Raw genomic sequence first — 15,800 nt, forward strand, 5'->3', positions numbered from 1 at the left:
CAGCTGGAGGCCCAGAGAGGACAAAAAGTCAAAGGTCTCTTTCTCCTGGAATTGGTAAATGCTTTTCTCCTGCCCTGTGGCATTAGAATTCCAGGATCTCCAGTTTGGGACTTCAGGACTTACATCAGTGACACCCCCCCACCCCTCCATGTTCTCATGCCTTAGGGCTGAGACTGAGCCACCCTTTTGGCATTCCATGGCCTCCAATTTGCAGAAGGCCTATGGTTGGACTTCTTAGCCTCTTTATCATATAAGCCAGTTCCCCTAATGAATCTCTTCTATCTATCCATCCAATTGGAAAGGAAAATAATATCTACTATCAGGTCTGGAATTTGAGGTCTTCTTACTTACAAGTTAATAAATTAGTTACTGTTTCATGGATATTGATAGAAAACAAGAGATATCTGGGTCAGAGATAAAAAGACCTTATAATTCAAGGCACAAGTAACACAAGCACATATGCCTTGGTTACTTGTTTGCATTCTCCCAAGTCCCCCAGAGCCAACATAGAGGGGACCAGATGGATGTGAGGCATACAGGAAACTGAATTATAGGGGGAAAACAAGGAGCTTGGGACCTAATATTTTATAGTAAGTGATGAGTAAGCTGCTCTTTTCCCCATTTGGAGACATTATCCATCCCTCAAGTTTGCCTACTACAAACATAACTCTGAGAAAACAGCCTGTGTTAAGAGTTGTTTGCTTATTTATTTAAATGTTTGTTATATTTATTTTGTGGTACTGGGGATTGAACCCAGGGGTGCTGTACCACTGAGCTACAATCCTAGTCTTTTTGAGATAGGATCTCACTAAGAAGCTCTATCTAGGTCAGTGAATTAGCTTAAGTGTGAGAATTTGTGGAGGGCAGAGTCTTGCATTTTAGGTATATTCACCAGGATGTGAAGGAACATGAGGGACCCATGGGGAAGTATCGCGTAACACCTAACTCATGGGATTCTTGTAAGCATGAGATTAGAATGCATACTAAGTGCTTAATACAGTACACTGCACACCATAAAATCTCAAATCAAGCCAGGTGTGGTGGTGCATGCCTGTAATCCCAGCGGCTAGAAGAGGCTGAGGCAGCAGAACTGCAAGTTCAGAGCCTGCCGTAGCAACTTAGAAGGACCTAAACAACTTAGTAAGACCCTGTCTCTAATTGAAAAAAATCTTTTTTTTTTTTAATACTTATTTATTTATTTTTAGTTTTTCAGCGGACACAACATCTTTGTTTGTATGTGGTGCTGAGGATCGAACCCGGGCTGCACGCATGCCAGGCAAGCGTGCTACCGCTTGAGCCACATCCCCAGCCCTGAAAAAAATCTTTAAAAGGGCTGGGGATGGGGCTGGGGATGTGGCTCAAGTGGTAGCGTGCTCCCCTGGCATGCATGTGGCCCGGGTTCGATCCTCAGCACCACATACAAACAAAGATGTTGTGTCTGCCGAAAACTAAAAAATAAATATTGGAATTCTCTCTTTCTCTCTCCCTCTCTCACTCTCTCTTTAAAATAAATAAATAAATAAATAAAAGGGCTGGGGATGTGGCTCAGTGGCTAAGTAGCCCTGGGTTCAATCCCTGGTACCAGAAAAACAAAAACTTGATCAATTAACAATATTGCAGTAGGTCAAAGAATAACCTGAAGTGGACACATGAGTGTAGGTTGTTGCTGCAAGAAATTGAGGTGAAGCCCAGTGTGACAGTGCGTACCTGAAACCCCAGCAACTTGAGAGGGTAAGGCAGGAGGATCACAAGTTCAAGACCAGCCTCAGCAATTTTGCAAGGCCCTGTCTCAAAATTTAAAAAATAAATAAATATAAAGGACTGGGGATGTACCATGGTAGTAGAGATCCCTGAATTCAACCAAAGGAAGGAATAAGGAGGGGAAGAAAGAGAAATTAGGTGAAAATAGGAGATGAAAACAAAGGCCTGAGGAAAGTTTTTTAATATTTTAAAGACAGATCTTAGCGTGTTTATAGAGCTGGACTGTGTATGTCAAGATGAGAGGAACTCTGAAACTATAAATCTAAAGAAGAGAGAGAATAATAGATGGAGTAATGTCTGAGCTTTGGAATAGGCACAGCTATGTCAAGTAGCAGTGCATATGAGGAACTTGCCCTGAGATGACATGAAAGCAAAAAAATCTGATTGGGTACTTATACTAGCAAATTTAGAGTCGGGATGAAGGAGTTCCTGTTCAACACTTACTCACTGGTGGTTAATATCTGGAAGATATAAATACTAGAAAATCAATTGAGGTTGGAGATCAGGAAAGGAATTCTGGCTTCTGTCAACAGCACAGTGATTTTTTTCATTTACAGTTTACATATAGGCATGAAGGCAGAAGGGAGGTTAACCCATATTGTTAACCCATATAGTTAATTCTTTTGCTTGCAAGTAAGAGAAACTCAAACTATCTTAAACAGAGAAAGAAATTTATTAGAAGGATCACATGCTGAATAAGTTCAGGTCACATCTGGAAAGGACCCTGGAACAGAAGTGTCTTAGGGAGTCTAGGAAGTTACTCTTTCTGCTCTCCACAAACCACATGATGGAATTTAGCTATTGATGGATCCCAAGTTTTGTGAATTACAATCCAGGCTCAAAGAAAGTTCCACCAGGCATGGTAGCACATGCTTTATGATCCCAGCTACCCTGGAGGCTAGGGAGGAAGAAAGCAAGCCTGTCTAAAGTTAAAAACAAAAGGGTTGGAGGCGCAGCTCAGTGGTTAAGTACTTGACTAGCAAGTATAAGCCCTGGATTCAAGCCCTAACATAAATAAGCTTCCTACATGAGGAAATACTTGGACTAGCCTGGTGATAATAGGTAGAGAAAAGAGCTGGTTTTAACACAGGAGACTCAACAGCCATTTCAGTTGGTCTCTGCTGGGGCAGGGCAGGTCAGGTCTCCTGGTCTGGAAGGCTGGATATCCATTGGAACAGTGGATTTCTTAAGGAATTAGATTTACATTTTATAAACAGTAATTCCACAATGAACATAATTAATTCATCAAATATTTTAATGAGTCCAAATCTGATATGACCCCTGCCCACTGGGCAGCTCATCATCCAAGGAGAAACAAGACAGTTACAATGCAACTTGCTAAAGACCTGAACAGAGGTAATTACAAAACACTGTGTTTCCCAGCTGCTCCCCAAATCTGGAGCAAAGATCAGAACTGTAGGAAAAAACAACCAGTGTAGGAGAAAGACCCATTCCAACTGTTGGAATGAGTCATGTTTGCAATTCCAATTTGGTGCAGCTGCCCAAGGCAAAGTGGTAGGCCTCATTCACATTTAATAAAGCTTTACAGTGCACCTACCTACTCTGGTGGGTGCTGTGGAGACATCAAAAATTAGGACACACTGCTGCCATGGTCCCTTAGCAGATTAGGAGAGGTGGGCATGGACATTACATAAGACTCTTCTTTGTGTTCAGTCACCTATCTTTCTACCCTCCTTGAATGGACTCATTTAGTTTATGAAAAAATGTTGACGCCTCATAGGTTCTGTGCTGATTCTCATGAGAATCAGGGAGAAATAAGACCCAGTTCTGGATTTTTCAGCCACTGCCTGGAGTGAATCCAAGTCCACCAGATGAAGTATAGTAAGCCAGTTCCATTTTTCCCTATTACCTGCTAGACCACAGAGTAGTCTTTCTGCTGGACATGGTGGTACATGCCTGTAATCCCAGCAACTCTGAAAGTTGAGTATTACAAGTTCAAAGACAGCCTCAGCAGTTTAGTGAGGCCCTAAATAATTTTACCAAGACCCTGTCTCAAAAAAAAAAAAAAAAAGAAAGAAAAAAAAAAAGCTGAGGACATAGCTCAGTGGTAAAGCACCCTGGCCCCTAGGTTAAATTCCCAATTTAAAAAAAAAAAAACAAAAAAAAAATCAGTCTTTCTCCCAAAGCTTAGTGTGCTTATGTCTCATACCAACTTGAACAAGATAACTTTATCAAATGCCATTTAAAAAGAAAGGTTAGGGAATTTAGAGGTCTGCAGCTCAGGAGAGCCCTGGTACAGCACAGCTGCCCCCAGACTCATCAACCTAGAGCTGTTAAAACAAGTATAGACCAAAGATGTAGAGCTGGGGTTGTAACTCAGTGGTAGAGTGCTTGCCTAGCATATGTGAGGCACTGGGTTCAAATCTCAACACCACATGTAAATAAATAAAGACCCATTGAAAACTAATATATACACATAAAAAGAGGTATAGAGCATACACTATGGGTACTGCCTTATTTTTGTATGACCCTTTAAAAGGGATACTGAGGGGGAAAAAACTGGAGAAAGATCACAAGTGGAAATTGAAACCCTGACTTTAATGGATGATTGACCAAGTCAGACACAGTGAAGTAGCCTGTAATTCCAACTACTAAGGAGGGTGAGAATTGCAAGTTTGAGATCAGCCTACAGGATTCAACAAACTTTGCCAGGGGTAGTGGGATTCCATCTGTAATCCCTGCTACTCAGGGAGCCTGAGGCAGGAAGATTTCAAGTTCAAGGCCAGCCTCAGCAATTTAGGAAGACCCTGTCTCAAAATAAAAAATAAAAGGTGGCAAACTGCCCTGGTATCTATCCCCAGTATCAAAAATAAAGAAAAAAAAAAAGAAAGAAACTAGATCATTTGAAGGACTGCCAGATAGATGAAATGACCTGCCTTGTGAGGTAGTGAGCCCCCTACCTCAAGGGGTGTTTTCAAGCAAGCAGTAGATCACTTGGCAGGAGTGGTGGGAAAAAAAAGGGCTTTTTGGCCTTGTTTGGAGAAAGAGGCAGAGTATAAGAGGTCCTGCTCCCTATAAATGGGATTTTCCTGACAGCATGCAAGGGGACAGGTAATCCTGTATGCACAAACTAAACCGACAGCACTCAAAATAGATGAAGATTTTTAGCCTGGGATCTGCTCACATATATTATTTTAGGATAGGGTAGCTTGGAAAATTTAACAAAATGATGTCACCTCTCCTAATGGGACTGTTTTAGACACATACAGTAAGGCAGCCAATGTGGTAGAATACACTAAAGGTAAGGTATGTGAAGCAGAAGGCCTGGATTTTATTTCTTGCTCTGCCCTGTGTGACCTAGGACGACTCCTCTCTGGATTCCTCCATGAAGTGAAAGGAAGTACAAGTTCCTTTCCATTCTAAAGCGCATTACCCCTTTGGCTGGGCCCCCCTATAGCAGATCTAGGGCTACAGTTTTGGGTCTTGGGGCTACATTTGTGGACGGCCAAAGACCACCTCTGACGGAAGCATCGGCCACACTCAAGGCAGGGGAAGGGCTTCTCCCCAGTGTGCAGCAGTTGGTGCTGAGCCAAGTGGCTCCACTGGGCAAAGCGCTTAGAGCAAAGGTCACAGGCATAGGGCCGCTCGCCCGAGTGTACCCGCCGGTGACTGGCCAGCAGCGAGGGGTAGGCAAAGCGGCGGCCACAGTCGTCACAGGCGTGCAGCTTCTCCTCGGTGTGCGTGCTGCGATGTATGGCTAGGGAGCCACTCCGCCGGAAGGCACGGCCGCAATCAGGGCAAGGGTAGGGCTTCTCTCCCGTGTGCAAGAGCTGGTGCTGGAGCAGTGTACTGCGCTGGGAGAAGCGGGCTTCACAGTGCTCACAGGCATAGGGCCGCTCCCCAGAGTGCACGCGCCGGTGACTGACCAGGCGAGACGAGGAGGAGAAGCGGCGCTCACAGTCTGGACACGGGTATGGCTTCTCACCAGTGTGGATGCGCTGGTGGATGACTAGGGCGGTGCGCTGGCGGAAGCGACGGTTGCATTCCAGGCAGGTGTAGGGCTTCTCTCCCGTGTGTGTGCGCTGGTGGATGGCTAGCAGGGAGGGGTAGGCGAAGCGACGCCCACAGCTAGGGCACTGGTGGGGCTTCTCGCCTGTGTGTGTGGTCCGGTGATTGGCTAAGGACCGGCTCCTGCGGAAGCAGCGGCCACAGTCAGGGCAGTGGTAAGGCTTCTCCCCGGTGTGGATAACCTGGTGCTGAGAAAGGTTCTTGCGCTGGGAGAAGCGTTTGCCACACTGGTCACAAACATAGGGGCACTCACCAGAGTGTGCCCGCCGGTGACTGACCAGCAGGGATGGGTAGGAAAAGCGGCGCCCGCAATCTGGGCAAGGGTAAGGCTTTTTCAGATTCTGGGCACACTTGTGGCTTTCCAGGGCCGGGTGATCAGGAAAGGTGCAGCCACAGTCAGGGCAGATGGGGCCCCCAGACGTTTGCCTGGGAATCAATCGGGGTTTGCTGGGTCTCCGTCCCCGTTTGCCTTTTCTGGGTGCCTCCTTGGGTGGGAATGCTTCCTTCTCCCCATTCTTCTTTCTGGTTTCTACAGGGACACAGGGAAAAATTAATTTAAGAAATACTGGGCTCTTGTTCTTACAATGTTGTAGGTTATAAAACCCATAGACTCAGCGGCTCTACTCAGTGGTAGAGCACTCGCCTAGCATGAGCCAGGCCCTAGGTTAGATCCTCAGCACCACATAAAAATAAATAAATAAAATAAAGACATTGTGTTCAGTTACAACCAAAAAATAAATATTAAAAAAAAGAAAAAAAGGGCTGGGGATGTGGCTCAGTGGTTAAGTATTCCTGGGTTCAATCCCCTGTACCCCTCCCCCCCAAAAAAAGAGTATAGGCAGAAATGGAAATAAATGAGGTGTAAACTGGCAATGTCTGGGTTATAAGACCCTCTAACTAATGGCTTTCAAACTTTATTGTGCTAACTTTGGATTCAGCTAAACTATGGAAGGGTCTAAGAATTTGCATTTCTAACATGTTCTCAAGTAATGCTGCTAATCTGGAACTCTGGAACCACATTTTGAGATCCAGTGCTGTAAATCTTGTTAATAAGGTCCTTGGACTATATTTTACCCACTGGTTCACAGATCTAGGTGCACATCCAAATCAATGGAGCTATTAAAAAAGAAATATAAACTCGTACACATTCACAAGAGAGAATAAGGGCATCTGGGGTGGGGTGTTGGTATCTGTACTTGTTCCTCAAATGACTTAGATATAAACAACAGCCATTTGATAACCTTGGCAAAAACTAACTGAAAGTTTTAAAATAAGGAAATATGATCAGATCTAAATCTTAAGAAATACCTGTGGCCTTATAGAATCTGGCTCAGAAACTCCAGCCCAAACAGTTCTTTCTGCCCCTGTGGGCAGATCTGGGGTCTCTCTACCTGAATGGGCTTGACCAGAGCCTTACTTGATCTTGAGAAGAAATGATTTTCACCACTTAGGGTCACACTGCCATAAAAGCATAAAGAGGCTGGATGAAGCAACGCATGTCTGTAAACCTAGTTACTCCCAGATGCTGAGGCAGAAAGATTGCAAGTTTGAGTCTTCAGTAACTGAGAAGATCCTGTCTTACAATAAAAAGGGCTGGGGATGTAGCTCAGTGGTGGAGCACCTGCTACCCTGGGCTCCACATGGGGGTTGGGGGAATTGGGCTGCATCCCAGGCAGTGTTCCCCCATGAGGTCCCTTGCTCCCTTCAACCAAACCCAAAAACAGAAATTTAAGGTGTTTCGGTCAGAGTCCAATTTAAAGGAGGCCACGACAGGGATCCTGGGAAGGAGGCAGGAGAGTAGCTATTTTAAGCTCACTGATCATTCACACACACAATGGAGTACAGCAGGTGGTTAGTTTGAAAATTGACTTGATAATCTTTGTTTGTGGACCAACCCCATACCATCAAAAACAAGACCCTGGGCTGAGGATGTAGCTCAGTGATATATCACTTGCGTAGCATGCACCAAGCCCTGGGTTCAATTCCCAACACTGCAAAGCAAACAGACAAACAACCTGACGCCCTGAAAATGAATAAAGTTAAGTGTAGCAGCAACACAGAATGGATTATGGGTACCCCTAGCCAGAACAAAAGTCAGTACTAAGTCATTAGAGGCTAGAACACTATAGGAGGGCTGCAGACTCTCCGTGGGCATTTTTCACTCACTCCTTTGGACTGTTAATCCTCTCCGATACTCCTGCGGATCTAGGGCAGCCGGTTCCCAATCATCGGTATTTCGTTCCAGCCAGGAGATGAGGGCTGGCTTGGGACCTGCACATCCTGGAGAAGGAGAACCAAGTCAGAGGGCTATCCCCAGTTAATCCACCCGTTGGCTACTGCTGCCAACAGTCTGCCCTCTCCCTTGACACAAACCTGGTCGCAGGACAGGACCCTGATCTCCCTGCCCGCCCCCGCCCCCGCCCCCAAACTCCTTCTTCCCTTCTAGGCCCCGCGGAAGCGGAGTGGGGCGGGCCTCACCGAGCGCGCCCAGGTGGCCGTAAGTCTCCCGCATCACGTCTCGGTACAGGGCCCTCTGTGCGGGCCGCAGACACCCCCATTCCTCAGGGGAGAAGTACACGGCCACGTCCACAAACTTCAAGGCCCTTGGCCTCCTTCCCCTTCTCCGACTAGGTCCGGCCTCTCCTTGTCCCCGAGCAAGGAGCGGAGCCGAAGGCGGCGCCATTGGACCTGAGAAACCCGCGCCACGGCCTTTTCCTTCCCAGCCCGGACCTCTGGGCGATGACGGACCCCGAGATTTAGGAGCCCCCGCCAGCCCGGGGCTAAGCGTGGCCGGGAAGGCCCGGAGGGAATCAGAATCGGCCGCCTGCGGGGATAACGGAAACCTCTCAGTGTTATTCAGGAAACTCCTGCCCGAACTTGGGTGAAAGGCACCGGAAGATGCCTTCGGGGAAAATGGCGGCGCTGCTACTGCACCGCCTTTGCCTGTAACACAGACAGCTTCCAGCTATCGATTTTATTGACCGGAGCGCCATGCCGGCTTCCTAACCTTTTTGCCCTAAAGTGCAATGGCGCCGAGACTAGGCTTCACGCCCTTTCACCCCCGTCGCCCTGTTACTTTTGTTCATTGGCCTGCGACTGAAGATCGAACATTCTGATTGGTTGCTGGAGAAGGCGGCCTGTTTGAACGAAGCCAACGAATGCATAAGGGCAGGAAGCTGGACCAGTAGTGCAGTGTTTCTAAGAAATTGAACCCAGGACCTCGGGCTTTCTTATGCTAGCTAGCCAAGTGCCCTATCACTGAGCTAACCCCCAGCCCTTTATTTATTTATTTATGACTAAGTTGCCCAGGCTGGTCTCGAATTTGGGATCCTCCTGCCTCAGCCTCCTTTGTATCTTGGAAAACGGGCGTGGGCCACGCGCCCTACTAAACATTTCATTTCCTTCCTTCTTTCCTTCTTCCTTCCTTTTTCTTCTTCCTCTTTTTTTTACCCCCCCCCCCCCCATACTGGGGATTGAACCCAGGGGTGCTCTACCATTGAGAAAGATCCCTAGCCTTTTTAAAATTTTAAAATATTTTTTATTTACTTATTTTTACCGTAAGGATGATGGAACCCAGATTGCTTTACCACATCCCCAGGGTCTGGATAAATTGCTGATGCTAGTCTCCAACTTGCAACTCTACTACCTCTGCCTCCGGAGTTCCTGGGGTTACCGGTGTGTGCCACCACTTGGTGCTTCATTTTATCCTTTGCTGCCATTTTCGTGAGTTGATGGATACCATCCCAGTTTCAAGAAATGTCTTAAGAGGGAATCTAAGCATTTCCAGGATCATGCTGCTAGTAAGGAGGGGAACCAAAATTAGACCTGAGATTGACAAGGTTTTTTATTCATACCACTTGACTATCCTGATTTGCTTGCTAACTCAGGAATCAATCTGAATTCTTGGTCTCAGGTTTGGTCTTTTGCCTAATCTCCATACATTATTCTAACAACATTTGTTCATTGTTCATAGAATAGTGCTAGGCAGTTAGGGGAGACAAAATTACAGAAGTAACTCATGGGTTGTGCTTCAAATGGAGTTTACAGTCTAGTGAAGCAAACTCACAACCACTAATAACCGAATGCAACTAACATGTAAAAGGCACACAGGCGCGTGCACACACACTCACACACACACACACACACACACACAAATGCTGAGAGAACAAGCCACATATATTTCCCATCAGTTCCCATTTGTGTGCATTATGGTACAGAGTTTTGCAGCTCAATGCCATCACCCAGGGATACTGGGGGCAGGAGTGAAAGACCCCAGCCCAGCAACCTTAGGCTTAGTTACAAAATTATTAGGGCACGTCACAAACCTGCAGACAATGTGTTTTTCAGATAATCAGTTAAGTGTGACCGATTGAAAAGGGAAAAACAGGATGGTTGGGAAAGAGCAGAAAAACAGATTCCAGGGCATGCCTGAATAAACAGGGGCTAATAAGCAGGAACAGAAAAATCAGAGTGCTCATATGTAACTGTCATGTGGTATTGTTCCAGGAACATAAAATGAAAAATAACTTTACCCTTTAGGTAACCTATATGCTGGGTTCAAAATAGCCAATAAGAAACCTGTTGCTTACCGCGCGCGCGAAACCTGCCCCTTGACCCTATAAAAAACCTGTACCCCAAAGCCCGGTGTGCCAGCTCACCAAAGCTCCGGCTGAGGTTTCGCTGAGCACCCACAGGCGTCTGTGTCTGAATAAACCTCATGCGTTTGCAGCCAGTGCCTCGTGCGTCTTTCCTGGACAGGGAATCGGTGGGTCTTTCATTTGGCGAGCCAGCCAGGAGAACTCCTGTAACCCCGTCCGGATCCCTGCCCGAGGAACACCCGATAACCACTGGGAGGTAAGCTGGCCAGTTCGTGTCATTTTGTGTCTCTGTCTATGTCTGATTGTTATCTGTTCATGCGCAGCGTCTGTACGATTACGCGTAATTGCTCTGTATTCTGGGCAGCTTGAGAAGGAGTTGACGAACTCAGACTTCTCCCCTGCCACCCTGGGAGACGTCCCAGGGACTCAGGGAGGCCCATCTTGGGGGGCCTCCAATGTTCTGTAGAGTACACTGTACTCTTGGGTGACGGAGGTGACGGTATCCCTCCTCTCCCTAATCCGTTCGGTTTGTGCTCGAGCCGCGCAGCGTTCTCTGTGTCCAGTCTGATATTTGTGTCTGTCTTCTTGCCTTTGTACTTTCTCATTCCATCTAAGACTAACATGGGACCTTAAAACCAGTAGATATCCCTTAACACTTAGGTGGCTTCTTTAGTCTACAGATCCGCCATAAAGGAAAAAAAAAAAGAGTCAAGAGAGAAATTTGAGCCGATCAAAGTACATACCCTCTTCCCCCTTTAAGACCTAAGACAGATAAAAACTGACTCTACTGGAAAGTTAGGAGATATGCCAGATTGCCTGAAATTGGGTCTATCCAAAGAAGTTAATCCTGTAAGTAAAGGAGAGACTGAGAAACTCCCAGCAGCTGCCAGAGCCATCTTCGCTCTGGGGAATTTCCTCATTCTTTCCCTGCACTGCAAGGATTACTCCACCTGAATGCAGTAAAGTCAGTCACACTGAGACCCTTGATTTTACACCTATAGTTGCCCCTATGTAAAAACATCTGGTCCACTCATGGGAAAATCTATGGTGCCACTGATAGGAGTCATAATTAAATGAAAGTTCAAAACCTGGAGAGATATTTTCTTATCTAGTTGTCTGATTGTTTCTTGGGGATAATCTAGGTTAAATGTGTGTCTAAAAGATAATTTTTTATTGTAACAATCTGGTACCTAAATGAGTTTGAAGCATTGTATAATCTTGCAGTTAAAAGTTAGGGTTAGGTAATTGTTTAGTTTGTGATTTCAGATAATTCATGCCAGAAAACTTAAATATTTAGGATAAAAAAATTAAAAGAACTCTACTTCCAAGTTGGCAAGTAACTCCCAATCATTCAGTTTTATTTTTTCATCAATTTTGAACTGGGTAGCCTAAAAAGATTTCACTAGGTATACCAGTGCATTAATTTGGGCAAGGATAGTAAATTATGATTTGGTATCTGTTCCCCTTAGTGTGTAAGATTCAGAAAAAAAAATGTTAAATTAAAATGTTGGTCTGGCTTATTAAAATAACATTAAATAGCAACAGTTTTGGAAATATTTAAAGCTTAATTTTGGATATACATGGTAGTGTGTGGTTCTTTTTTAAGATTTTTTTTTTCCAGGTGATTTAATGTAACTTAGTACTACTTTGAAAAACTTCAGAACAAAGAAAGTGACTTAATGATCCTGAAGGGATCTCTTCTGATGGTAGCTTTATATTATTAAGTAAATTCCTATTTTCAGTTTTGTGTGAGCAAGTTTTTCTAGTATAAAAAAAAATAGTAAAAGTGTCTTTTTATGGAAACTCAAACTAGATTAAACCAGAGGGTAAATTGTATGGCATTTACTAATTACTGGCCAGTCAATTTTTTCTAGGATTTTTGCTTTTTCCTTAAATTTTGTATTTTTTTTGAGCTAATGGTTTTGATCCTACAGACAAGTTAATGTTTTTCTGATAAGTTCTATTTTTGATCAACTATGGAGTTTTTAAACATTGCAATGAGATATCACCTGAGAAAGCAACAAGGCCTTTACTATTGTATTGTGTTACACTTGTTACGTGTTATACGTCAGTATGTCTGTATGTGTGTATGTCCGTGTATCATGTAGTGATATGACAATTGACAGATGAGGAGCACTCATAAAATATTTTAAAAATGGATCCAAATATCTTTGACTCACGTGATTCAAATGGTTCAATTTAAATTGGGTAAACAGATAAAAAAAAAAAAAACTAGAAGGTTCTAGATATAAATTTAATAAAAAAAAATTTCTGGATAAAAGTCTATATGATTAAATAATTAAAAAAAGTTTAAGTAAATGATATAAAAAAGGTCTGTATAAGTTGCTTATAAGTGTAAGTTTTTGAACAAGTAATCTTAAAAAAATTAAACAGCTGGTTAAACAAGTGCTGTTGTTTTAAAAAAATTGTGCTATGTTATCTCTTTAAAAAGCTAAACTTGGTTAATATAAAAACATCAATGTAATTGTGGTGCCATTAATATGTTTATATCTTCCAGGTATACAAGTCTGTAAGGTAAAAGCTTCAAAAGAACATTATATCAAATTGGGGTCCTAAAGTTGTATGGTAATTTTAGGCTTAAAAAAAAAACATGTTAAAGATTTATTTATATCATTTGTGTTCTATAACTGGACTTGTTATCAATAAGATATGTAAAGTTCTATGTTACTTTTTACACTGAGATACAATTTAAATATATTTTTAAGTTAATGAGAGCCTAATCTGTGTAAAGGTTTTATTGCAAAACACAAAAGTACTTTGCCACTTTTCTACAAAAGGTTAAAAGCTTTCAGCCTTTCTTTAATTCATGTTTTAAATGTAATATTATGTTATGTTTGCTCAAGTTCACAACAATTTATGTAAACTTTATAAAATGATGTCTAAAAAGTAAAGATCAGTCTCAGAACTGCAGTACTTAAGATTTATAAAGAGCCCCGCCTTACTTGAGATAAAGCTCTATGTCCCATCCCACTATATGTAAAAGTGACTATAAAAAAAGTAGGCTAGATTTCAGTACATTTAAAGTTATGTCCAAAAGTTAGTTTTTGTTAAGATTACTAAGATCTCAAACAGGAAATTATAATGTATAACTCTGCCAAAATTCAAGGTAGCTATTATATGAACTAAATATGTTTTTACTCTTTGATAATTTTATCTTGTAGTTTTCAAAATGGCTGAAAGACTGCCTGTTAATGTTCTGCAGAGGTACTGATTTAAGAACTCACAACCTGGGTTAATGTAAGATAAAAAGTTATCACCTACAGGATAGAGAGATAGACATTAAAGCCCAGTGCTCTTAATATAAGGCTGTTGACTTATTTGCTGGATGTTTAAGATCAAGTTTTAAAATTAAAAATTTGGCTCTTGCCCTCTGAGTCAGTCTGAGTCAAGGGATAGGGGACTTTTCCTAAGGGCTCTGCAACTCTAGGCCACATAACCTCCTGAACAGGGAGATTAATGAGACCAGTGGAGGACAGAAAGCCAATCAGTGCATTTGATGTGAAGAGGAGGGTCATCAGAAAAGGGAGACATCCCTGATGCTTCCGAGGGAAGCCACATGGTCAAGCAAGGCCTGGACCCATCCTAGCGCAAATGGCACTAGCAGATCTTGAAAAGCTGCTGTAAGTTCCCGAGGACTCCTAAGAAAACTCAGCTGTTAACAATAGATAAAAACAAAGGTCAGTTTGACTTGCTTCATCTTAAACAGTTAGCAAAGACAGTCAAAGCCAAAACACAGCTATTCCTGGACATTTTAAATAAAATAATAGTTAAATGTAACTTCCATAAATAAGTAAACTGGAGGCTACAAAAGAGATTCTTAGGTAGAAATGCCTGATAACTATCAAAGGGAACTGCCTGAGTAGTTTTTAGTTTAAGGCTTTTATTTCTAACCTACACAGGTAGGCTTAATGTTTACTAATATGGTTATCCAGCCCTAGTAACAGAATTAAAGATTTCTCTATTAGACACAGAGGTCAAATTAGTAAAAAATTTTGCAAGATCAGATGACATTAAATTATTAAACTGTGTCTTAAAAAAGGACATCTGTAACCCTAAAAGTTAAATGTTATGTTTACAGTCCTAGTAACTGGGGATGTTAAAGCCTGGTGAGGAAACTTATGTATAGTGACATGTTCCAGCTGCTGCAACACTTATTCAGTACTCATGGTTTTTGTTTCTCTCATAGAAGCACCCATCCCCAGATGACAACCTGTTTTTCCCCAACCAGACCTCAAATGGAACTGACTTCTAAAAGAAAACTCACGTCCCCCACGTCGCTCCCCAACGTCTTCAAGCCCCCTCATGTTCGACACCCCTTTTTCAGCTCTGAAGCAGCCGGAACGAGTCATCGCCCCTTCTCCACACAGCAATAAAGTTTCTAAAATTAGGGGGGGAACAAAGCCAAAAGTAGATAGATAGTGTAGATAGGTAAATCAAGTCAGGTTGGATCTAGGAGGTCAATTTTAAGTAAGTCTGGGAAGTTAAAGACTGTCCCCTGAGGATTACTGTTTACCAAGATGTAGAGCCAGCCCAAATAGGCCCCCAACTGAGGGAACCATGATTGGTTCCCAAGTTTCCAGACAAAGGGGGGAATGAAAGACCCCAGCCCAGCAACCTTAGGCTTAGTTACAAAATTATTAGGGCACGTCACAAACCTGCAGACAATGTGTTTTTCAGATAATCAGTTAAGTGTGACCGATTGAAAAGGGAAAAACAGGATGGTTGGGAAAGAGCAGAAAAACAGATTCCAGGGCATGCCTGAATAAACAGGGGCTAATAAGCAGGAACAGAAAAATCAGAGTGCTCATATGTAACTGTCATGTGGTATTGTTCCAGGAACATAAAATGAAAAATAACTTTACCCTTTAGGTAACCTATATGCTGGGTTCAAAATAGCCAATAAGAAACCTGCCCCTTGACCCTATAAAAAAACCTGTACCCCAAAGCCCGGTGTGCCAGCTCACCGAAGCTCCGGCTGAGGTTTCGCTGAGCACCCACAGGCGTCTGTGTCTGAATAAACCTCATGCGTTTGCAGCCAGTGCCTCGTGCGTCTTTCCTGGACAGGGAATCGGTGGGTCTTTCAGGAGAATATACCATTTGCCACATCTCTTTTTTCTTTTTCGCTTTGGTAGTGGGGATTGAACCCACAGATATTTTGCTACTGAACCAAACCCCTGGCCCCTTTTTATTTTGAGACAGGGTCTCACTAAAATGCTTAGGGCCTCACTAAGTTGCTGAGGCTGACCTAGACTTGTGATCCTCCTGCCTCAGCCTCCCAAGTCTCTGGGATTTCAGGTGTGCACCTGTGTGCCTGGCCCATTTGCCATCTCTCTTAGCTGGCAATATAGACATCTTTCTAATCCAGTAATTGATACTTAAAAGCACCTACTG

The 15,800-nt window shown here is 43.4% G+C and overlaps 1 protein-coding gene and 1 long non-coding RNA gene across 2 annotated transcripts; one reads left to right on the top strand and one right to left on the bottom strand.

Moving 5' to 3' along the window:
• Nucleotides 1-2,459: 2,459 nt before the first annotated feature.
• LOC143385331 (uncharacterized) lies at nucleotides 2,460-8,783 on the bottom strand. The gene is made up of 3 exons (XM_076840770.2): nucleotides 8,269-8,783; nucleotides 7,957-8,070; nucleotides 2,460-6,319 (listed from the first exon to the last, which is right to left on the bottom strand). Exons 1-3 carry the CDS (start codon nucleotides 8,471-8,473, stop codon nucleotides 5,142-5,144), a joined length of 1,497 nt encoding a protein of 498 aa, XP_076696885.2. The 5' UTR covers nucleotides 8,474-8,783; the 3' UTR covers nucleotides 2,460-5,141.
• LOC143638325 (uncharacterized) lies at nucleotides 5,367-15,464 on the top strand. The gene is made up of 3 exons (XR_013154588.1): nucleotides 5,367-5,693; nucleotides 10,520-10,644; nucleotides 14,596-15,464. It is a non-coding gene; the product is annotated as an uncharacterized LOC143638325 (long non-coding RNA).
• The last annotated feature ends 336 nt before the right edge of the window (nucleotides 15,465-15,800 follow it).

This window comes from Callospermophilus lateralis, chromosome 19 (assembly GCF_048772815.1).
Source record: "Callospermophilus lateralis isolate mCalLat2 chromosome 19, mCalLat2.hap1, whole genome shotgun sequence".
Classification (NCBI taxonomy): Eukaryota; Metazoa; Chordata; class Mammalia; order Rodentia; family Sciuridae; genus Callospermophilus; species Callospermophilus lateralis.

Coding starts and splice junctions, on each gene's coding strand:
- LOC143385331 (XM_076840770.2), bottom strand. CDS start 8,473: ATGGCGCCGCCTTCGGCTCCGCTCCTTGCTCGGGGACAAGGAGAGGCC. Junction 8,071..8,268: donor CGGCCACCTGGGCGCGCTCG/GTGAGGCCCGCC, acceptor CTCCTTCTCCAG/GATGTGCAGGTCCCAAGCCA. Junction 6,320..7,956: donor AGGATTAACAGTCCAAAGGA/GTGAGTGAAAAA, acceptor GTGTCCCTGTAG/AAACCAGAAAGAAGAATGGG.